We start from the raw sequence: 24,535 nt of genomic DNA on the forward strand, positions 1-24,535 counted from the left end.
TCGCTTGCATTCCCAGCATACTCTCCCCTCCACTAAGGTGCAATTAAGCAACAACAATCTTAACTCGTAAATTTTACTGTTGTGGCAGTTTCCGATTAAGTTTCTTCCTTTTTTATATCTAAATCTGGTCAAGATTCTAAGATTTATATATTGTAAGATAAGTCGGCAACCGTGTTTTTGCAGAAAGATTTTGTCAGAGAGAGACAAAGTGAGCACTCTTTGCACAGGCATAGCACGTAACTAAGAACCCTTGGCACGAGGTGTCATTTCGGATATGACAGTCAAACCCATATGTTGAAGGCAGTCATGCGACTCATAATTTTATTATTTTATCCGACATATTGACTATGATCGTCTTTTCATTGCAAGAAGAGATAATGGCTAGCTAGCCATTGCCTTTCGAATTTGCCTGTTATTATTTCTAATACAGCATACTTTGGACTGTTGCAAACTGAGTTGGGCTGATCGAGCCAATCCATATTTGGGCCCTAATCCAAAAAATATAGGTGATTTGGGCCGGCAATGCCTCGACATTCCTCCTCTCACATTGTCTCTGATTTCAGATTAGGTATATAATTTCAATCATTTCAGTGATAAAGCCTTACTGACGCAGGATAGCAACAATTGCGTGAAAATTTTAATCATCTTAGTTTATTTTTTTCCATCAAACAACCAGTCTTCCAAAGAGGAAGAAGAATCATCAACCAAAATGCAAAAAAGAGAAGTCAACGGTAATTAATTATCTCCTAACAACTAGCAAGAATGAGGTCAACATGTAGATGGGTTGTACGTAGAATAATCAAATAAAAAAAAGGCACCAGAAGTGTAATGCCTACCACGTTACTTTGCATTGGACGGTTGCTTCCATGTCGGAGTTGCATTCCAACATTTTGCTTTGAATTTGGCAATCAATATGTTTAAATAAGCATGATGCAGTAATTTGGAAGAGTGTTCTGTTCATACCTTTAGGACATGTCCACCACAGACCAATATGACCTAATTAAAATGATTTAAAATCAAAAGTCCACGTACCAACATGTTTAAAGTGCTTCTACGAAGTCTTTCTGTTTGCAGCGCCTATTTATATCGTCTTTCTTGGCGTCCGATTCCTACTAGGCAAAGATGGCGGCAACACGAGCAGTTGCAGCAATCGTAACAGTAGCAGCTCTCCTTCATGTAGCCATCGCCACAAGGTACACAGTCGGAGGGCCGAATGGAGGATGGAATACAATCACGGACTTGCAGGCATGGGCATCAACCAAGAGATTTGCTCCTGGAGACAGCCTAAGTAAGTTCGCAACCAACAACATGGCGCGTCTAGCTTTCTGTATAAGATGATATCCAATTTGATTTTGTAGTCTCTGTAACAAGGTTTCATTCGTCTCCGCAGTTTTCACGTATACATCATCCCATGACGTGCTGGAGGTGACAAAGGCAGCCTACGACGCATGCTCTGCAACCACTCCAACGGAGTCCCACACCGGCGGCAACACTGCGATCAAGCTTTCGGCCCCCGGCAAGAGATACTTCATTTGCGGGGTGCCGGGCCACTGTGAAGCGGGGATGAAGCTCGATGTTGACGTCATCTCCACGGCCGTGGGAGCTCCACCGCCGAAACACCACTATCCTCCTGCAGCGCCCAAGTCAACATCTCACTCGCCTTCGGAGCCTCCCATGGTTGCACCATCGAGAGCCCCTTCGGCTTCATTCCCACCGATGAGTCACGCCCCCGGCGTTGCGCCTTCCATGACATCTGCAGCTCGCGGTTGTATGCAGTGCGCGAATCTTGCCGTGGGTCTGGCAATGGGAGTTCTGTTGATTTTGGCTGCGTGAGGGAAAAGCTGACCAGTGAAATCATGTTTGTGAGCCATGGGAACTCTAATTTTCACTTTTCACTTCATTTCGTTGTGTAAATGAGGACGACCATTATTGCGGGTATGCTTGCTCGGGAGATCTTATCCCATAAGTCTAAGTTAAACTAATTAATAATAATATACATCAGATTTGATATTGACTCTCGTATTATATTAATAAATAAATAATTATATATCTAATTTAAATTAATTAGGATATATATATATATATATATATATAACATAAAATTACGACGATTTGGTTTCGATCAATTTTGTAATATTCCGATTAATTTCATATCAAAAATGGATAATATAATGATTGAGGGTCTAGTAAATATATTATTATCAATTTCAACTTAAATATTTTAATAAATGATTTAGATCAAATCAAATTGATGAATCCTGACAAAATTACTATTAAAAATAAACTGTATCGTTTGGTTCCAGTTGAAATTTATCAAGTGAAAAGATCCAATAAAAAATTTCATTATATCCCTTCCTTCTAAATGTTAATGGAATTTAAAAACTTAAATTTGCTGAGTTAGAGTCAAATTATATGAGACGCATGAATGTTGTGGACTTGTCTTATTTTCCTTTCGTTTTGGTGCCAAATTATATTGCCTAATCTAAACTGAAAAATTACACCATGGTCCTATTATTTCATCCATTATCAAATCATTCGTTTAGGAGCGGTGGAATCATATTGAAGTGAAAGTGTTAAAAAAGGATAAAAAAAACAAAGGGGAGGAGGTGGACGCTCATCATCCAACGGTTTGGCTTGCCTTAGAGAAGAGATCTCTCTATTGTAGGCCCGAGCCGTCAGAGGTTTATGATCCAAAAGCCAGGAGCCACCCTGGATCCCTCTTAAGAAGGAAAGCAGAATGGTCTGGGTGCTCGAGATCCATCGCCAACCTCAGAGATGTCATCCATGGGAACAAGAAGCACCTTGACAAGCCACGAAGTTAGCAGTCCGAGGTCCATAGGGAGTAGCGAGTTCCTAAACCCAGTCGCCCACGAGGTCATTGTCGACCAGTTCAGGCGTGAGCCAAGGATAAGTACCGGATATGGAGCCTGCCATGAGGATGAGGCAAGACGGCACTATTCTCTGCTCTGCTCCTGTATAACCCTTCTTGTAGAAGGGCCACCAGCACTCCAACATGAAATGCTTCATCTCTCGCTACTGCTTTGCTTGGAAATCATGTTCACCATGCTGCTTCAACACCAAGGTTCTCTCATCAGACAGATCTGCAGAAGTCCTCTACAGCTGTGACCTGCCAAAAAATTGGGGAGAAGTTTGTGAAGCGGGAGAGTTTGGAGGCACACCATCTGTCCAAGCATGCAGGGATTATGTTAATCCTATTTCATGGCTTGAAACCCAGCTGGTTGACGATTTTTCATGTATCCTAGAATTCTTTTCATTTCTTTCTCGCATCACCATCTTTTCTCGAAGAAGATATCTCTGACTTGACTGCGATTCTCTTCCATATCTAGTCAGTGAACTCGTGGAAAGCGACTCCTCCAGAAAGATAGTAGAAATAATATGCAGAACAGGCTGATCGAAGGCCGAGCGCAGTTTGTCGTCGGATTAAGAGGGTGCTGAAGGTCCACAACAAGCAAAAGTCTCCTGCTCGCTTCGAGGAGCACAGGGAATTGGTCAGAACAAAAGCCAGAAAACTCCCGAAGAAACACCCCAATGCTTGGCCGACAGAAACGAACTACTAAGGCTCTAGCACCACCATTGCCTGTTCTCTTGGCATGATGGGCGGCTCTTCGAGCCTTTGCGCATCGGAGAGATGGAGCACTTGAAAGATCATCAGACAGGAATTGTCCACGAAGAAGGAACCCAAGGGAGGGATTTGTTGGGGACAAAGGAACAAGAAATTATAAAAATATAATATTATAATATAAGTAATATTTAAAATAAGAAGATTGACATACAATACTTACATATTTCTAAATGTATTCTCCTTATCTTGCTTCATGAACTATAGTCATATTTATAGGATCCAGTGTTAACTACCTCACTCCATCATGTCACCCATTGAGTTAAGTATAGGAATTATCCTATGACTTCTAGATCATGTGTCACTTCTTAACACATGCATATAACTATCCAGAACATGGTAACTATCTAGATAACTATTATGAATCAATTCTCAACATTTCCTCTTCATTCATAGTTACATATACCAATTTGTGACATGAAATAGACATGCTTTTGAACTGGAAGTGACTTGGTGAGGAAATCCGTAACTTGTTCATTTATTCCACAAAACTTCATTGTTATGGTTCCACTTGCTATAAGATTCCGGATGAAATGATAGTGTATCTCTATATGCTTCGTTCTTCGATGAAATATTGGATTCTTCGTCATTGTAATTGTGGCTTTGTTGTCACAAAATATTTCCGTTGCTTCTTTTTATTCTTGATGAAGATCTTCAAGAAGTCTTTTAAGTCATATTGCTTGACAAGCTACTGATGTTGCGGTTATATATTCTGCTTCCGATGTCGATAATACAATTGTTGCTTGTTTTTTTGAACTCCAAGATAGCTCATGATCCGAGACTAAAAATATTGCCTAAAGTACTATTTCTATCATCTAAAGCTCCTACCCAATCACTATCAGTGAAATCAAATAATTTACATTTAAAATTATGATAATACTAAATACCATAATCTGTAGTTCCAGTAATATAACACAGAATTATTTTAATAGCTCCGAGATGATGTTTGCTTGGGCTATGTATAAACCTGGATACTACACCAATAGAGAAGGTAATATCTGGTCGAGTATGAGTTAGATAAATTAAACTTCCGACCAAACTTCTGTAGCATCTTGCATTTATCAGATATATATCATTTTCAAGTTTTAATTTCTCATTTACGTTCATGCGTGTTGTTGCAGCTTGCAATTAATCACGTTAGATTTTTTGAGTAGATTTATTGTATACTTTCTTTATGAAATAAAAATTCCTTTTGATCCTTGCTTCACTTCCGACCCAAGAAAATAATGTTGTAGGCCTAAATATGACATTTCAAACTTATTCATTATGTATTTTTTAAATTCTGCTACAAAATAGTTAGATGAATCCATATATATAATATCATCAACAAAAAGGCAAACCATTAGAATATCATATTCACCTTCTTTTTTAGATAAAAAGTAGGTTCATTAATGCTCAAAACTCATTTTGATAAAAATAATAATCAATTTTACTGTAAAGATGTACCATGCCCTTAGAGCTTGTTTAAGCCTATAAAGAATTTTTCTTAGCTTATACACATTTTCTTCATGTCTTTTAACAAAAAAATATTTAGGTTGAGTAACAAAAATCTCTTCGTGTAAATCACTATTTAAAAACATAGATTTCACATCAAATTGATAAATATACAAACTCATGTGAGCAGCTAAAGCCAAGAAAGTTCTCACGGTTTCGAATCTAGCAACTAGAGAAAAAGTATCATCAAAATCAATATCTTTACTGTGAATATCCTTTTGCTATAAGCCGAGCTTTATACTTTTGGATACTTTCATCTGTATTAAACTTTGTTTTGATCACCTATTTTAATCCAATAGCTTTCTTTTTTTTCGGTAGATCCTTAGCTCCCAAGTTTTATTCTTCTCAATTGAATTTCCTCTTTCATTACTTTTCATCATTCATCTTTTTCAACTGTTTCCTCAAAAGTTATAGGATATGAAATAAACAAAGCAAATGTTGAGTCATAAATTTTTGTCAGTGATATGAAATTTCTTGAAAGAGTTTCATCTGAGGAATCAGAATTTAAACTGCTATTAAGTGAGGTTGATGATGAACTTATTGGAGCAGGATCTGTCATTTGATTCTATGGAGTGTCTAGTTCTGTTGAAATCCGAATTTGTATTCTACCTTTAGTTATCTCTCAATTTTAACTTACTCTTTCGTCAAACACAATATTTCTATTAATAATAACTTTAACACTAATAGGATTATATAATCGTTATGCTTTCGATTGTAAGAAATAACCAATTAAGATATATTTTTTAGATTTTTCATCAAGCTTATGATAATTTTATGAATTCATCAAAGCATAAGCAATACAATAAAAAATTCTTAGATGGCTTACACTTGATTTCACACCATATCAAGCCTCAAAAGGAGTTTGATTTATAACAACCTTTATTGGTGAAATATTTAACAAATAAACTGTTGTTGCAACTACTTCTGCCCAAAACTGATTTAGAAGGTGTTTTCCTTTAAACAACATTCTTATCATTTCAACCACAGTTTGATTCTTACGTTCAGCAACATCATTTTGTTCCGGTGTATATAGTGTTATCAATTCTCTACGAATATTATTTTCTTCACAAAAAGAATTAAACTCATTAGATAAAAATTCACCACCTCTATCTGTCCGAAGTGTCTTTATATATCTACCACTTTGCCTTTCTACAAGTGCCTTGAATTTTTAAAAATTATCAAATGTTTCAGATTTTAGTTTTAGAAAATATACTTAACTTATGCAACTACGATCATTAGTAAACAATAAAAAATATTGACTTCTATCAAATGATTTTATATTCATAGGTCTACTTAAGTCAACATGAATTAATTCAAGACAATTAGATGCTCTCCATGCTTTTCCAACAGGAAATAATTTTTTACTTTGTTTGTCATAAATGCATCCTTCAATACATAAAGTCTATTAATTTTAGGCAATCTGAAAACTATTTCTTTTTTATTTAACAACCTTAAACCCTTAATGTTAAGGTATCCATATCTTAAATATTATAAATTAGACTCATTCTTTTGAGTTGTGACAAGATGATATTTTTCAATATTTGAAATATAAAGTGGAAACATCTTATTTTGCATCATGCAAATATTTACCGTAATCAAACTAGATTTTTTTTATCTTTAATAGTTCATAAACCATCATCAAATATAACTAAATATTCATCATCTATCAGTTAGCCAACACTCAACAAGTTATGTAATAATTTTGACTGTATCAAGAAAACATTATCAAGATATTTTACCTTCCCTTGATTTGTTTTCATCTCAATTGTTCCTTTCCCTTCCACTTAGATTTGATTGTTATCTCTAAGTTTAACTTTCAACTTATGAGTTTCATCAATATCTCTAAACATTGATTTTATGCATGATATATAATTAGAACATCTACTATCCAAAAATCAAATATTATTTGAGATATCATTAACTTGTGAATGAGTCATAAACAACTTACTATTTTCCTCATTTTCCTCCATGCGGCTAAATTTTTTATAATAGTGACATTGAATTCCTTGTAATTTTTTTTATCATAATTTGATTACATTTGTTCATCATGCCCATCAAAGTGTCCTCTACCTCTTCCTCTTCAATTTCCTCTACCACGAAATTCTTCTCTGCCACATCCTCTTCCTGTTGATTTTTTATCTTCTTTTGAAGTAGAAGACTCCCCCTTAACCTAAAATATTTTTCTTCACTTTTCTCAAGTAACATGTTTAACCTTGCTTCATGTGCTTCCAAAGAACTTATTAGTTCATCAAATAAATATAGATAAATCTTTTGACTCCTCAATTGTAGCAACAATATAATCAAATTTCAGAGTTAAACTTCTCAAAATTTTTGCAACAATTATATGAACAGGAAGATGTTCACCATAAGATTTTATTTGACTAACAATTTCAGTCACTCGAGAAAGAAAATCTTGCACCGATTTATTGGTTTTAATGGATAAAATTTTGAACTCATAACGAAGGGTTTGAAGTTTTACCATAATCACCCTTAATAAGCCTTGAAATTCATTTTGAAGTATCAACTAAGCTTGCTTTGATAATAGGATAATTGCTAGAGTAAGAAGGTTCGCGATCGTCGTTTCCCAACTAGCGAACCACCCCTTCATCGTTGATACCGTCAGCGACGCTGCCCTGACTGCCCTGTCATTGTGCCCCCCCTAGGTCGCAGCTGTAGTTGCCGATTGCCTCCCTCCTCGCGGTAACCGAAATAGGGTAACTCACCAATTCCCCTTGTTCCCAACCATGCCACCACCACTTCTCTTCCCCATCAGACGTCATAGCGTCGTTGCCTCCCAGCCGAACCACCACCACTACCAGCCACCGTGCGACGACCGCCGCTCGCCTCCCAACCGTCGCCCCCCCTTGCTCTTTATCCTTAGTGATAGAAACATGGCAATCACCTTTGCTGCCGCAGTCGCCAGTCCCTCTGCTGCTGCATACACTGATTGCCACCACTATCGTCGCTACTGCTCAACCAGCGATGACATCGCTCGCCGCCCAATCATTATCCTCACAACCTCCCCCTTGCTCTGGTGACAGAAATGTGGCAAATCATTGATTGCCCTCGTTCCCCGTAGTGCCACCGTCGATTCCTATTCTCCACTACAGCCTCAACCTGGGCCACTTCAATGCTACCTCCCTCTTGTTCTGCCTCCACTACCACAATCGTCGGTTGCCATCACCGTAGCTTCAACCCGACTGTTTGGTGATCGATCCCTTAGGTCACAGTAGTTGCAATCGTCGCCTTCTAGCCCCCAATGCTCTCATCTCACACAGCGGCTGAAACACATGGCAGCACCTCTTCCTCCTCGTAGTGACCGCAGCATTGCCCTTGGCGTCTGTTTCCTCGGCAGCTTCGCATCCACAGTCCAGATGCCTTTGATCGGACATCAAAAACTAGGGATTACCGATTTGTAGTCGTACACAATGACTGTCGGTAACTTAGTGAAAGCACAAATTGAAGCATTGGAAACCAGAATTGAGAATCAGCTACAAGAAACCTATCATGATTTCATAAAGAGCTTGTTGGAGCACTTTAGCGGGTTTCAACATGATGGGAGCTCAAGTTCTATGTTGAACAGATTTGGAGGTATAGGAAAAATGTCCTAGGATTATGACACACACTACTCACACATTAAGGTAGAATTTCCATGATGGGAAGATGAGGATCTGACTAGTTGGATCTCTTGGGTGGAAAATTTTTTTTGTTTTCACAAAGCTCCAGAAGAATCTAAGGTAGAAGTGGCCTCAATCTAGCTCAATGGAGATGCAATCCAGTGGTACGATTGGTATGAAACTTACCACAGAGTTCCTTCATGGGAACAGTTCAAAAGAGGGCTCCTTGTTCTCTTTGACCCATCCGAATATGATAATGTTGATGGTCAGTTCATCAAAATTCGTCAGACTTCTACAGTGTTGGAATATCATAGTAGGTTTGAAAGATTATCATCAAGCTAAAGATTGGTCAGAACGATAACTTCTGGGTACATTTATTGAAAGGCTTGTTCTAGAGATCCGATGTGAAGTTAAGGCTCGTCAACCCTGCACTATGATAGCTGCGATTTCATTTGCACGCCTGCATAAGGAAAAAATCAGTATGAAATATCGTCAAAACAGAGGTGCTAATAAACAAATGATCATCAGGCAGCCCAACCCATCTACTCCCAATTGAAATCCTAACACTCACAGACTAACCTGAGAAGAACTCAAAGAAAGGTCAACGAAGGGTTTGTATTGGCATTGCGATGAAAAGTGGAGTAAGGAGCACCGATGCAAACAAGGAAAACTTTTGATAATTGAATCGATTGAGGAGGAAACGGAAGCAGAAGTGTCAGATTCCGATCATGAAGGTATGAAAACTGATGAAGATGTTGAAGCTATCACACATACAGTGCATGCATTGGTTGGCTACTCTAATCCACAAACTATGAAAATTGGGGGAACACTGAAACACCAGCCTGTTACTATTTTGATAGATATGGGTAGTACTAATAATTTTATGAATAGAAAAGTTACAGCCCGATTAGCTTACCATATCGAATGTTGTAACAAATTTGAAGTAAAGGTTGCCGATGGATGGATTTTAACCTGTGATAGCAAGTGCTCAAAGATAAAACTGACTTTGCAAAGCCAAGAATTATTTGTGGATTTCTTCTTACTACCCTTCCCTTGGAAGACTATGAAGTGGTGCTTGAAATTGAATGACTATCAACCCTAGGTGATGTCTCTTGGAATTTTTCTAAACTAATTATGAAGTTCTTTATCAATGGAAAGTATGTGACTTTCAAGGGAAGACGCGGAGGTAAAGTTACAACTATCACTAGCTATCAAATGGAGTAGGTTCTCTAAAAGACACACACTGGATTTTTGGTGCAATTGCAAAACATTGAAAAGGAAACGACAGTGCACATCCCAACTGGAAATATTGAATCATTGCTTATAGAGTTTGCAAATATATTTGCAAAGCCACACGGACTTCCACCTTTTAGACGTCATGATCATTAGATCCCATTATTACCCGGGAAAGCACCAACCAACATCCGGCCCTATAGATATCCATATTTCCAAAAGGCAGAGATAGAGAAGATTGTCACAGAGATATTCAAAATAGGAGTTATATGAGCTAGTATTAGCCCATATTCCTCCTTAGTCTTATTGGTCAGAGAAAAGGATGACTCATGACGGATGTGTGTACACTATCGAGCACTCAATAACATTACAGTGAAAGATAAATATCTTATTCCAATAGTGGATGAACTGTTGGACGAATTAGGAGGAGCTCAGATTTTCACTAAATTGGACCTATGATCGGGTTATCATCAAATCGGAGTACATGAATGTAATATTCAGAAAACTGCCTTCAGGACATATAACGACCATTATGAGTTTCTAGTAATGCCTTTTGGGTTAACCAATGCACCTCTACCTTCCAGAGTTTAATTAATGATATATTTTGAGCTCATCTCTATAAGTTTATTCTAGTTTTCTTTAATAATATTTTAATATATAGTCCTTTCCTAGAAAGTCATTTATTATATTTATGAATTATCTTTAATATTCTTCGTGAGCATGGTCTTTTTGTCAAGAAATCCAAGTGTAATTTTGGGCAACCGTAGGTTGAGTACCTCAGCCATATCATATCTCAAAAGAGTGTTGCAGTTGATCCTTCAAAAATTCAAGTAATGATAGACTGGCCAATTCCAAAGTCAATCAAAGCTTTAAAGGGGTTCTTGGGACTAACGGGCTATTATCGAAAGTTTGTGAAGAATTATGGCAAAATCAGTGCTCCGTTGATGTCACTTCTGAAGAAAGATGCATTCAGATAGTCAGAAGAGGAAACTTAGACATTTCATTTCTTAAAAATTGCAATGACTACTACACTAGTGCTTGCTCTACCCAATTTTAATAAGTTATTTATGATTGAATCTGATGCTTCTAGAGTTGAAATATGAGCTGTATTAATGCAAGAAGGTCGGCATATTGCTTACGCTAGTAAGGCTCTTTCCCTTTCCCATATGAGTTTATCTATTTATGATAAGGAGATGCTAGTTAGGATCAAGAGCGGCACTAAGAGGGGGGTGAATTAGTGCAGCAAAAAACTTTTGTGATTTTAGAAAATAGTTTGTTTCGTTTAAAACCGATTCCAGCGAAAATGGTTTCGATTCAATCTGTTTCGGAGAGAAGTTGAACTCGAAAGCTTTCGTAAAAGTGCAAGAGAAGATTAAGGAGGTTTGCAGTAAAGTAAATTGCATAAAGTAAATACAAACTGAGTTTTAGAGTGGTTCGGTCAATGTGACCTACATCTTCTTTCGGATTCCTCCTCCGACGAGGTCTTTAGGGTCTACTAAAGGCCTTCCTTCAATAGGTGAAGACCAACCACCTCTTTTACAGTGCTTTCTCCTTTTCACGAGTTTAGGAGAGAACACTTACAAGTCTCACACCTCTCTTGAATGATCTCAACACTTAGAAAGGGAGGAGAACTCTAGTACTTTTATAACTCTTTAACACTTTTAAAACTCCAGAATATATCAAGCTTTCGTTGCTCTTTCATACAGAAAATGGTGGGGTATTTATAGACCCCAATGGCTTTCAAAAATAGAGCCAAGAAGTGTCTCATCTCGGATTTCTGGGGTACTAGCGATACCACCACCATTATTGGGTGGTACTATCACCTTACACCTGACACTGGGCGGTACGACCGCTGACAGAGCTTGGAGACTGAGCTCTAGTGGTACCACCACCTGACAAGGACGGTACCACCATTGCCAGCATTAACTGTCAGCGGTACCACTGCCTGACAAGGGTGGTACCATCGCCCAGAATTCCTGGGAGACCGAGTCCCCCAAGCGGTGCCACCATTGGCCAAGAATTTAGGGTCCTGGTCGGGTCTTGAATCCAGCCCAACTACGGGCCCAGTTGGCCCCTAATTAAGTTAGTGAGATTACCTCTCAATCTTAACTTAATTTATGCTCTAATTATGATAATTAAGACATGATTACTGTACTTCATGTTTCGGTGTGTCAATTGCTCTTCCGGTGAGCTTCCGGTGTACTTCCGGTGAACATCCGATGAACTCTTGGCAATGCTCCAGCGGACTCTCGGCAAGCTCCCGGACTTTACGACGATCTTCTTGGCGAGCTCCGATGAGTTTCTTTAGCAAGCTCCTGGACTTCTCGGTTGGTTCCGATAGAACTTCGGACAAACGTTCAGACTTCCGGCGAACTCTCGAACTCCTAATGAGATCTTGATCTGGACTTCGGCAACACCTGCTTTATGTCTTACTGCTATCGTAGTTAATCCTGTACACTTTTTTCAACATATAGATTAGATCAAACGATTTACAATTGACTTCATCATCAAAATCCGAGATTCAACTATCACAAAATGAAGACACTATAATTAGTCGACGGTTTCAAATACGCACCGATCACAAAAGCCTCAAATATTTTTTGGAGCAAAAGATTTCTTCTTTAGAGTTGCAGAAATGGATCACAAAGCTACTATGATTCGATTATGAGATCATTTATAAAAAGGGGAGCGAGAATTTAATAGTAGATATCCTTTCACGCCATCTATAATAATCTGAACTTGTAGCTATTTCTATTCATATTTGTGAGACTTTGGAAGTTATCAGAAGGGAATGGTCAGATAATCCTAAGATCCAAAATATCACTAAAAAATTAGAAGAAGCCATAGGTTCTGTCCCAAATTATAGTTGGGATTTCGTGGACTTGCGCTATAAAGGCTAAATAGTTGTTACCCCACATTCTTCTTGCTAGGAGATAAGTCTGAAGGAGTTCCATTCATCACCAATTGCTGGTCCCTCGAGATTTCTCCGCACTTATAAATGAGTTTAACAACTTTTTTACTGGAAAGGTATGAAAAATTTTATCAAGAAATTTATTGTAGTATGTGATGTTTGCCAGCGTCACAAAAGTGAGACAGCAGCCACCCCAGGCTTGCTACAGCCCCTCCTTATTCCTAATGCTACTTAGACCGACATATATATGGATTTTATTGATGGACTCCCACCATCTTAAGGAAAAAGTACTATACTTGTAGTCATAGATAGGCTTACAAAGTATGCTTATTTTTGTGTTTTACAATATCCTTACACTACTGCTAGTGTTGCTCGTATTTTTATGGAAAACATAGCTAAATTGCATGGGAGTTCCCGTTCCATTGTTATGGACGGAGAAAAGGTTTTTACTAACTCCTTATGGACAGAGCTTTTTTGTTTATAGGGTACTCAGTTGAATATGAGCACTGCTTATCATCCACAAATAGATAGGCAAACTGAAGTGGTAAACAGGTGCCTAGAAAATTACCTTTGATGCTTTACTAGTGACAAGCCGAAAGAATGGATTAAATGGCTTCACTGAGCAAAGTGGTGGTATAATACCTCTTACCATTCTTCTATTAAAATGACTCTATTTGAAGCAGTTTATGGTCGACCCCCGCCTATAATTACAAAATATATACCTGGTTATTCTAAAGTTGATCAAGTGGAAATGGAATTGATGGATAAAAACAAGATTATTCAACTTTTAAAGGATTACCTCACAGACGCACAAGCAAGAATGAAATAAGCTGATAAACACCGAAGTGAATGAGAATTTATCATGGGTGATTGGGTTTTCCTTCGTCTTCAACCATATAAGAAAACTTTCATAAAGATCCGATCTTCCACGAAGTTGTCTCCTCGATTTTTTGGGCCTTATAAGGTATTAGAACGCTTGCATTTACTTGCTAGCTCTAAAATACATCTAGTTTTTCATATTTCATACCTTAAGAGGAAGTTGGGTGAAGATGCGATAGTGCAGCGTCATTTGCCGGACACTTCTACTACTGGAGAAGTTCAAACTCAACCACAAGCCATACTTGATCGACAAGTTGTAATGTACCATAGACATCCTGTAACTGAAGTGCTGGTGCGATAGGCCAACTTACCAAAGGAAGATGTCACTTAAGAGTCCTACAACACGCTAAAGGAGAATTTTCCATAATTTGATACTGCTCAGCCTTGAGGACAAGACTGAATTGATACTCGTTTTATTTTCTATGTTTTTTATTTTTATTTTTTATGTTTATTTATTAAGTATGTTTAGTTCAATTAAAATCAAAAATCTATAAATAAGAATATAACTGTTTCTTTTCGATTATCTATAAAAATATTATTTAATCTTTTAACAAACCTTAGGTGGTGGATCCTATCCAAGTTCATCCCATTTTCTCTCGAAGACATTTCGGTCTTTATCAGTTTCAACATAAAGCAAGATCCGTGACTGTCTATTGTCGAGGTTCCAATACAGTAATTGAGACTTCATTTATTGACGTTGAACTGCCTTCTCTCTCGTTCTTGATTTCTGGAGACCTATTTCCTGTGGATTCATTTGAATCAGTGATTCCACTAGTCTCAATGAGAAACCCAGGAGCAGAAGGAGATAGAGTAGTCATCGAGGAACTGCTTAGCATGAGAACAACCGATGCCATGGTCGGTCTCTTCGAGGGGTTTTCTTGAACGCACAGTAACGCCGTGCGTATGCAAGGCAAAGCTTCTTCCCTTTGAAACCTGCCACATAAGTTTTGATCCACTATCTGCAACGCCTTCCCTTTGTTCCAGTAATTCCATGCCTGTTTAACGCGTACAGTCGCCAATATGCATTAGAATTATCAATCAGTCATCGATCACAGATTGCCACGATCTCAGTGTCGAGTGAAGAGAGGAAATGCTTACATAGCTCTGAAGGTTTGCGCGATGACCTGATCCACGAAACTCGCTGATTCTTCGACCAGTTATAATCTCAAGCACCAACACTCCGTAGCTGTACACATCTGATTTGTCCGAGACGTGCCGAAGAAAAGCATACTCTGGAGCAATGTATCCGCTGCACGATGCCACAGATGAACAGGGGACAACAACGGAGGAGCTTTTCAACAAAATGAATTCAAAATTTTGACTCACTTTGTTCCAACTATTCGGCTAGCACTCTCTTCTGATCTGTCTTGGTCGACCAACAGCTTTGAAAGACCAAAGTCAGATATCTTGGGGTTCATGTGCTGATCCAGCAAGATATTACCGGGTTTTAGATCTCGATGAATAATCCTTAGGCGGGAATCCTCATGAAGGTAGAGAAGTCCTCTTGCAATCCCTTCGATGATCTTGTAGCGCCTTTCCCAGTTTAGTTGACCACATTTTGTGGGATCTGCTTCACCGTGGTTGAATGAGTTCATTAGCAATCTTAGAGTAAAAGGAAATGGCATGGACACTAATAGGAGCTCTTCGATAATACATCCGTTAGCATCTGATTAAAAGCTTTGTTTTCAGAAAATTAAGAAGTTGGAGGAGGATCGTACCAAACAAAATTTTGTCTAGGCTTGTGTTTGGGAGGAATTCATAGACGAGCAGCTTCTCTTCTTCCGAGCAAAAACCGATGAGCCTCACAAGATTTCTGTGCTGAAGCTTAGCAACAAAAGCGACCTCGTTTCTTAGCTCCGCAAATCCTTGCCGTGAGCTTCTTGCGAGTCTTTTCACAGCTACTTCCTGGCCATCAGATAGTACGCCCTGTTCCGTATTTTGGGTAACATGAAGCTCTGGTGTAATTAAATGTAGACAGAAAGTGTGCAGTGTTTACTGCAAAAAAGGATAAGCCACTGGCTTTAACCATATATTTGACCTTATAAACCGGTCCAAATCCCCCTTCTCCAAGCTTGTTTGCGTCCGAGAAGTTATTGGTTGCAACCTTCAGTGTCTCGAAATCAAATAACAGAGAGTTTGGCTTTTCACTATTCGCTCCTCCAACTTCTGATCGTTATATAAATTTTTTTGTTAAAATAAAAAAAATTTGAATTGGTTTTGGTAAATTTTTAACATTTAAATGAATAAGAAACAAAAAACATAGATGGAGTCAAATAAATTTACATACTCGACTTTCTGGCAAATATTTTCGTCCTCCACAAAAAAATCAAAAGCGCTGCCACAAGCATCACAGCACCGAGGATGGGGATGACGACAGCCACTGCTATTTTAGAGGCCTGCTTTTTTCCTGAATTAAAACGATAAACAACATCTGATGAGTATTTCCGTCTTCTGATAATTAAATTTTAATTTTGTACAACTTGCAACGATTGGTAGGAAAATATGGATGAATCGTTTGTAATTTAATGCTTGTACATAATTTAATTATGTACTGTAACTTGCCTGCATCTCTGGCTGATGATGACGAAGAGTTGGAGTCCACCACAGCAGGCGGAGGCGGTGGATTGGCTGTAGCTCCAGGCGGAGGTGCTGAAGAGAATTCAGATGACAGCGGAGGCAGTGGAGATGTCGCGACTGACAAATTATAGAATGGATAGGTCTCGTACCTCAAGAAGCACTTGTACTTCAACACCACCCCTCCCTGGTTTTTCAAGCAACAACTCTGCATTAAAGCCAACGACTGCCGAATACACAGAAAGCAGTCATCATCAGACTGATCCCTGGTGCACTGCACCAATCCATAAACTTTGGTGAAGCTCGTAAAGTTGACTTGTCCAATGGCGAACATGTTGTCCGTCTTGTAGGCAGCCCTGTCGATGAGGGCATTCATCAATTCCCCCACCAGATTCACGAATCTCGACGTCTCCGAAACTTCTCGTCCGTTGACTATGATTTGGGCAAAGGATGATTTGTCGCGATCGTTCGAGAAAGTTGTGTTGGAGTAAGCTAGGAAGCAGAGATCTCCCCAAGTGGCCGCATCTTTTGCGGAGGGGCAGCTACTGCGGAGGGTGTCGACGGCGGTGGCGAGGCAAGCTTGGCATTTGTCTTGAGACACGTCGAGTTGGCAACGCGCCAGGCCGAAGACTTGGTCTGGGGAACGCCCTGCAGATGTGTTCGCGTAGCCGGTGGAGACGGTGGCCGAGGTGAGGGATGGGAGGAGGAGGTTTAGGTTGAAATGGTAGGTGCTGTTGGTGGTAAAGTTGGAGTCCCTGGGACACGTTTCCCATGATGCAGTGTGGCGTGTGTTACAGAGGGAGAGGAGGAAGAGGAGCTGCGCAAGCATCGGGAAGTAATTCCAGGCATGCATCGTGCAACCGGTTGTCCTCCGTTGATTTTGGGATGCCGTGGAGGGAGGATACAGAGACGTAGCTTACTATATATAATACATTTGGAGCAAAGGTTAATTTGGATGGTCGCCGTAGTTTGTTTCATTGTAGTACCGAGTAATACACACTAGAAAACGTTGCACACAAATAATATACTCAGTGGGGTGACCGAAGAATACGTGACAATGGCTCGTTGTTCCAATGAACGGGCCCTTCGTTGGTGTTGGGGTTCAAATGTAGAGGGATCCGAGCCAAAAGGACAAGAAGGGGATTCCTTGTTGACTTTGTTTCCTCCATGCGTAGAACGCAATGACGCGGATCAACAACACTGCAATTTCTTATCGAACGAAGACTCCCAGCAAGAGATGATTTCCTCAAAGCTGTGCTTTTGGCGTCGCAAGTGAGAGGCAACAGAAACAGATATCTCTTCTTTCTTCTTTCTATTCACTCGTGTATGGTTTTGGTACTGGCAACGGAAAAATACTTCTTTCTTCTTTATATTAAGACGTGACTTTTGGGCAAGTATCGAGGCATGTTTTTCCTGACCAAGAAACATGTGTGCTCGTTGATAAAGAGTGAGGAAAAACATAATTAAATTAAAACAAGAAGAGATTAATCGAACAATCTCGCTTGCATTCCCAACATACTCTCCCCTCCACTGAGGTGCAGTTCAACAACAACCATCTTAACTTGTAAATTTTACTGTTGTGGCAGTTTCCGATAAAGATCGACCTTGACTGGGTCAAGATTCAAGATTTATAGGTTGTAAGATATGTCCGAAACCGTGTTCTGCCGATAGATTTTGTCAGAGATAGAAAGATCGAACACTTTTTTTAAAGGCCATAGTACGTTTAACATAACCAACAACCCCTGGCACGATGTGTCATTTCGGATGTGACACTCAAACCCATACGAGGCCCGGCTTTCCGAACTCTATGTTGAAGTCAGTCACGCGACTCATAATTTTATTATTATATCCGACATATTTACTGTTATGATCTTTTCATTACAAGGAGAGATAATAGCCGGCCATTGTCTTTCGAATTTGCTTGTTATTATATCTGATACAGCATACTTTGGACTGTTGCACCTAACTGCGAAAAATACTGCAGGCGGCTGCTCCTGAATGCGAATAGATATATATATATATATATATATATATATATATATATACATATATGTATGTATATATATACATATATATATATATGTATATACATACTAGCACTGTAAACTCAGAATGAACCGAGGTAAGTAGCATTAGGTACGATCCAAATGGTCAGCACTAAAGGAAGCTACATAAGTAAGTAGTTTGAAGAGAAGGAATCAGTTTAAATATCGGAAGCCGAAACCGAATCTCAGTTATCAACAGCAAGCTACATAATGGGGGTGCCTAAAGATGGTAATTCCACTTGTTGTTCCAAGGAAGGAAAGCATGAAACTAATTGTTCTAAGAAAATAGGGAAATCAATCTACTATTGAAACTCGGAAACAGTCCAACGAATGAATTTGTAGATTAGCTTTCCCTTGACACTCTACCGACACAGTGAAAAACATGAAAAAAAGAATTCAGTAGTGACTTGCCGGCTCCTGCCGCTAGTGTTCCGTCTTCCAATTCCATTCTTATGATCAGTAGTAGCTTGTCGTCTGCCCTGAACCCTTATTTCTTTCCCGCGCGTACCTTCTCTAGCTCCTGCTGATTCTGGTTATTCAGTTGGAGTCAACTTCTTCCTTTCCTACTTGTTACTTCTGACTTTAGGGATTCTATAACTCCTGCCGCCTAAACATTTGTAGGAGTTGCTTATACGTTTGTCTGCTTGTCCAGTAGTGGCTAAGTAGACTTGTTCACTTCTTCGCCACCTAGAGACAAACATTCAATTCATTCTTCTTAACAAAGTAGAGAGGCAAGGCAAGGGCGACACCTAACTTGAAGTTGAGTCTAGTTCTCGTATAGAATAAGAATCAGAATCCTTATCAGAAGCAGGGGAAAGGGCAGGATCTCAATCTTCAACGGGAAGTCAAGGTGTTGGCGCAGGGCAAGAATCCAGTAGTGACAAGTAAGCAAGGGCAGAATCTCAAGAATGAGCTTGGTATTCAAGAAAGAAGTCACCAAAGAGCCAGAGGATAGGTATGCTAGTTGCCAGCAGCAATCGGGTCTGTTCTTTGTGGACTCGTTTGACGAAACCCGTGTTTTTTCGTAGCTCAGCATTTTCCGCTAATAGAGAACAAAAAAAGACACAAGAGTTTTAGAAACCCTGTGTTTTTTGATAGCAAATAGTATAGGACCGGAGTTACTTGCCTACTTGTCTAGTAGTTACTTGGCGCCTACTTGTCTAGTAGTTACTTGTTGGGTGAAGGGCAGAATCCATTACTTCCTACTGCGCTAAGACAATAAGTTGATCCTCCTATACAGAAGTCGAAGAGATAGGCCAGAATAAAGATCATTAGCTGGTAAGGAAGCAGCAGCCAGGTCTGCAAGTGATTCTGTTCTTGTTTCATCGTGAAGATAAGATCCGTTGGTTAAGGGTAAGGGGTCAGCAGTGAGGTTACCGTGCTCGTGGTACTCTACTAGTTAGGCAAGGGAGACAAAAGACAGGACTTGTCTCTTTCCAAATTTGATCCTTAATAAGAACAGATAGAATTTGATAGGGTTTTCATCTACTGTGTGTGTACTATGTTGGTAGACGAGTTTCCAAAGTCTAAAACTAGCGGTCCTGTCGCGATACCGAACACGCGACTCGGTTATAACTTTCGTTATAACCTCGACAGCCGCTTTATTAGCTCGCTATCGCGTCTTAGTCGGCTTGGTCGTTAGTAATTACTTGCCTAGTGTCTTTTCATCTTTTCATTTTCACTTAAAATCATCAAAACTCGATAAACCGAGTCAAATACTATTAGAGTACCACGAGCACTATGGCTACAATACCTCAGGCTACAAATACTATTAGGGCTCTTATACCGCCAAGATACTACTATACTCATTTTGCGCGGCAGGGCCGCTCGTGTTCGCTCTGGCTCCTCTACCTCGACTGATTACCCTATTCTAGTGGATCTAGTGGATCTCGATTAACTCGACAACAACGTTCGCTACGGCAAGTTGATTTACCCTTGACACCTTACCGACACAGTAAAGAGCCGAACACTGGACAAAGTAAGAACGAATACGGACTACTCCCTAACGTGCAAATCAAAGAATTCACTTTCACTGTAAACAATTCTCCCAGAAGCCACTGATTCAATAATTACTGTTTCCATACTTTACTCCACTTTCCTTCCTGCGCTTATTGCTATTGCTTACTTATTAACAGCATTTTATGTTAGGCCTGGCAATGCTTCTTTCCCAGAGCTACACTTTACAAGCACTGCTCATTCTTTAGTATAGTTGACTTTCCTGGCACAGCAAATTCTTTATTGACCTCCTTATCCCCTACCGAGGTTATATATATATATATATATATATATATATATATATATATATATATATATATATGTTCAAGAATGAATTCAAGATCCACAGCTGCCATGCTCAATGCAACTGCTCAGGGATGGCAATTACTTTGGTATTACAATTATGTATATGTTTCATAACTATAATCCATCTTATCCTGTTAATACCCTTGAAAATTCACTCCTTATGATTGCTTCTAATGAAGGTTTATGCCAATTTTTTTCACCCTATATTCACATAATTAACACGAGAGAGATCTCAAACACACTTCACCCTTTTTGCAGCATTGTTAGGTAACCAAAAGTGGTTCATAGAACACTTGAGCTTTCTGTTTTTGAAGCAAAAATAACTTTCATTAAATTAGAAAAACATAGCCAGGGGACTGGATGAACAACTCGAATCATCCAGTGAGGTTCTACCAATAGATGCAAGCTGGTGGTGGGCTTTGCAGTTTAAGAGTTCTTGGAATAAAGCTAGCAGAGAAGGATGCAAGTTTGCTCAATAAGAGCTTTGCATCAGAAACGAGAGCCCGGAGTTGCAAGGAACTTGCTTGGAGACATTGGTGTCGTTGATGATGGTCTGGGCATCAGATCGGCGAAGAGTGTTCTTCCAACACATGTAGCATCATACTTTGAGGTAGGGTTCTCAATTTCGATGAGTATCATTTGATACAGACAGAATGTACCGATTCGAAAGAATATTGATACACAGACCATTTTCTATCGGGTAGTACCAGTGTTTTGATCGGTACCGAGGTGTACCGATCGATACCATCCCTGATTTCGATCATTACCGAGACATATCGTTTGGTTAGGTAAAAATATTTTTAAGGTTTTAAGGTATACCGTCGATATATCCTAACGTATCGACAGTATATATCGGTATATACGCTCGGTGCGTCGATACAGATCAATATTCAAAATCTTACTTTGGGAGCCTTATAGATTGCCAGTGCCTCTGCCATTGCAGCATTGTGAGCCTTACGAGATAGATGACCAACAGCAAGAGTAGTATTTCATGTTGTAATAAAAAGACATCACAAAAGTAGAATATTTTATCAATTCACACATATGTGGGAGTTTATCCGCGTTGTTTGTTAGATAAGCGTGATTTGATATACCGAGTCCAATCAATGGCTGATGAGTCAACAAAGTGTTAGAGAATATTTTTTTTCATTCATTTAATCAATGGTTATACAAAGACTCCTTCCCTAGCATATTTTCATTTGAACATTTTGAATTTATATAATTAAGATAGATATGTCAAACTGATTATAAATATTATTTCTTCACAATGAACAAGTAAAGACTTACTAACAAATACATTTTAAGTTAGATACTAGATATAGATATTTTCCTATCCTCAAATAAAATTTACCTCTAATAAGTATAAATTTTTTTTAATTAAATAATACTAAAAAATAGTCTTGATAAATATAATTAATCATACGATTAAAGAGTAGGAATAGGAAAACTAAGGACTCATAATTATGTCACGTCATTTTTACTTTTAAAATTATTTTTACATTCATTATCCAAAATGAATAATTTCATGTGAGCTAATAGGATAGTATTAAATACTGACTTATTATACCCTTGTGTTCCTTAATGGGAGGGAGCAAGCATAAAGATCATTCGTTTAGTAGCGGAGGAATCACAAAAAAGGATTAAAAAAAAAAGAGGAGGAGGTCGACGAGAAGATGCCAACGGTTTTGTTTGCCTTGAAGAGATCTCTCTATTGTAAGAGGTTCATGATCCAAAAGCCAGGAGCCACCCTGGATCCCTCTTAAGAAGGAAAGCAGAATGGTCTGGGTGCTCGAGATCCATCGCCAACCTCAGAGATGTCATCCATGGGAACAAGAAGCACCTCGACAAGCCACCAAGTTGCAGTCCGAGGTCCATAGAGAGTAGCGAGTTCCTAAACCCACTCGCCCACGTGGTCATTGTCAACCAGTCCAGGCGTGAGCCAACGATAAGTACTGGATATGGAGCCGGCCATGAGGGTGAGTCAAGACGGCACTATTCTCTGCTCTCTGCTCCTGTATAACCCTTCCTGTAGAAGAGCCACCAGCACTCCAACCGGAAACGCTTCATCTCTCGCTACTGCTTTGCTTGGAAATCATGTTCACCATGCTGCTTCAACACCAAGGTTCTCTCATCAGACAGATCTGCAGAAGTCCTCTGCAGCTGTGACCTGCCAAAAATTTGGGGAGAAGTTTGTGAAGTGGGAGAGTTTGGAGGCACACCATCTGGCCAAGCATGCAGGTATTATGTTAATCCTATTTCATGGCTTGAAACCCAGCTGGAGATGCAGATTAGATTTGACGATTTTCATGTTTCGTATAATTCTTTTCATTTCTTTCTCGCATCACCATCTTCTTTCTTGAAGATGATATCTCTGACTTGACTGGTTGTTCGAGCGAAGTGACTGCGATTCTCTTCCATATCTAGTTAGTGAACTCGTGGCAGGCGACTCCTTAGTAGAAATAATAAGCAGAACAGGCTGGTCGAAGACCGATCGCAGTTGCCGACGGATTGAGAGGGTGCTGAAGGTCCACAACATCCCAGAGTCTCTCGCTCGCTTCTAGGAGCAAAGGGAATTGGTCAGAACAAAAGCCAGTAAACTCCCGAAGAAGCGCCCCAGATGCTTGGCCGACGGCAACGAACAAATGAGGCTCCATGGCACCACCATTGCCTGTTCTCTTTCCATGACGGGCGGCTCTTCGAGCCTTTGCGCGTCGGAGAGATGCAGCGATTGTAAGATCATCAGACATGGATGCCCCACGGAGAAGGAACCCAAGGGAGGGATCGGTGTTTTCCCGACTTCCACTAGCGGCAGAGCACATCGAGATGAATGAAGACGATCCTTCCATAAGGAAACATTGCTGGTGGGTAGAGTCATTGCTGGGAGGGTTCACAGGCCATCGCACGACTACCAAGAGCTTATAGGTCGATCTGCCTACGATTCCTTGGCAGGGAACGTTGGTCTGTATGCAAGGATGAATGCCCTATAATATTTTTCTTGATTTGTGATCTCATATATTTGTTCCCAAGTTATCTGCAACCTCAACCCTCGTCTGCTACTATAGCCAGCCGGTCAAGCTGAGAGACCCCTAGAGTTGTCTCCGGGACGAGAGCGGCTTCGAAGTAAAGAAAGTTTGTGGGCGAGCTCTCACATGACATGTTTACCGATGTAGTCAATGTTTATGCTTATCTTCTTTGGTTTTTTACGTAATAAATTGAGAGTGACACCTATCTTACCTCTCCCCATCCGGTCAACCTAATTCACCAAAGAAGTCAACGCTTACCTGCGAAAGATGTTGCGAATTGGCTTTTTTAAGGCAAACATGAGACCCCCCTTTTTTTTAATTGACTGTTGCTAATTGACTTTTTCATTGGTCAATTAATTTGTACAATAAATTCAAACTTTAATCAATGTTCAACGATATGTCACCGTCGTTATTGCATACAGTAGCGTCGTCCCAGACGTCACATCGTCTTCTACGTGGTCTTTTTTTTTCTCTCCTCCCACATGTAGTTGCGGAGAAGCAACGACCGGCTTCCAGAAAAATCGCTGGGACCGTCACCCTTCCGGGACCCATTTTGATCTTATCCATAAGCCATGTGCCGCGCAGAAAAATGTGGGGCCCACTTTGTTCTCCATTAACAACGCGGGTGGCTGTCTGAGTGGGCCCTGACAGAGTACGAAATCAATGTGCCTCTTGTCTAGTTTTAGCAGCACACGGCCACGTCAGTGATTCCCTAACTCTAACGCATCGACACGGACGGCCGAGATGGAGTCTGACAAATCATAAGTGTCGAGAATACCCGCGGGAACGTTCTCCGTCCGTCCGTCGGATGGAGATCG

General features: G+C 39.7%; 2 protein-coding genes and 3 pseudogenes across 2 annotated transcripts; 4 read left to right on the top strand and 1 right to left on the bottom strand.

Moving 5' to 3' along the window:
* The first annotated feature begins 1,122 nt into the window (after window positions 1–1,122).
* Window positions 1,123–1,946, top strand: LOC103997805 (uclacyanin 1-like). The gene is made up of 2 exons (XM_009419133.3): window positions 1,123–1,288; window positions 1,391–1,946. The coding sequence occupies exons 1-2, from the start codon at window positions 1,123–1,125 to the stop codon at window positions 1,831–1,833; spliced, it is 609 nt and encodes a 202-aa protein (XP_009417408.2). The 3' UTR covers window positions 1,834–1,946.
* LOC103997806 (uncharacterized) lies at window positions 1,914–3,743 on the top strand (annotated as a pseudogene).
* Window positions 3,744–14,365: 10,622 nt separating this feature from the next.
* LOC135594514 (cysteine-rich receptor-like protein kinase 10) lies at window positions 14,366–17,216 on the bottom strand. The gene is made up of 7 exons (XM_065084886.1): window positions 16,337–17,216; window positions 16,062–16,181; window positions 15,813–15,940; window positions 15,493–15,700; window positions 15,101–15,341; window positions 14,873–15,023; window positions 14,366–14,769 (listed from the first exon to the last, which is right to left on the bottom strand). The coding sequence occupies exons 1-7, from the start codon at window positions 17,199–17,201 to the stop codon at window positions 14,425–14,427; spliced, it is 2,058 nt and encodes a 685-aa protein (XP_064940958.1). The 5' UTR covers window positions 17,202–17,216; the 3' UTR covers window positions 14,366–14,424.
* Window positions 17,217–22,367: 5,151 nt separating this feature from the next.
* LOC135592949 (uncharacterized) lies at window positions 22,368–23,082 on the top strand (annotated as a pseudogene).
* LOC135594515 (uncharacterized) lies at window positions 23,070–23,681 on the top strand (annotated as a pseudogene).
* The last annotated feature ends 854 nt before the right edge of the window (window positions 23,682–24,535 follow it).

The sequence above is a fragment of the Musa acuminata genome, chromosome BXJ1-9, assembly GCF_036884655.1.
Source record: "Musa acuminata AAA Group cultivar baxijiao chromosome BXJ1-9, Cavendish_Baxijiao_AAA, whole genome shotgun sequence".
NCBI classification, from domain to species: domain Eukaryota; kingdom Viridiplantae; phylum Streptophyta; class Magnoliopsida; order Zingiberales; family Musaceae; genus Musa; species Musa acuminata.

Bases quoted from the DNA above. Each gene is read 5' to 3' on its own strand.
- LOC103997805 (XM_009419133.3), top strand. From the start codon at position 1,123: ATGGCGGCAACACGAGCAGTTGCAGCAATCGTAACAGTAGCAGCTCTC. The intron at 1,289-1,390 runs GTAAGTTCGCAA...TCGTCTCCGCAG, and splicing joins TGCTCCTGGAGACAGCCTAA to TTTTCACGTATACATCATCC.
- LOC135594514 (XM_065084886.1), bottom strand. From the start codon at position 17,201: ATGCATGCCTGGAATTACTTCCCGATGCTTGCGCAGCTCCTCTTCCTC. The intron at 15,941-16,061 runs GTATGTAAATTT...TATAACGATCAG, and splicing joins AATATTTGCCAGAAAGTCGA to AAGTTGGAGGAGCGAATAGT. The intron at 15,701-15,812 runs GTCAAATATATG...AATACGGAACAG, and splicing joins GATTTGGACCGGTTTATAAG to GGCGTACTATCTGATGGCCA.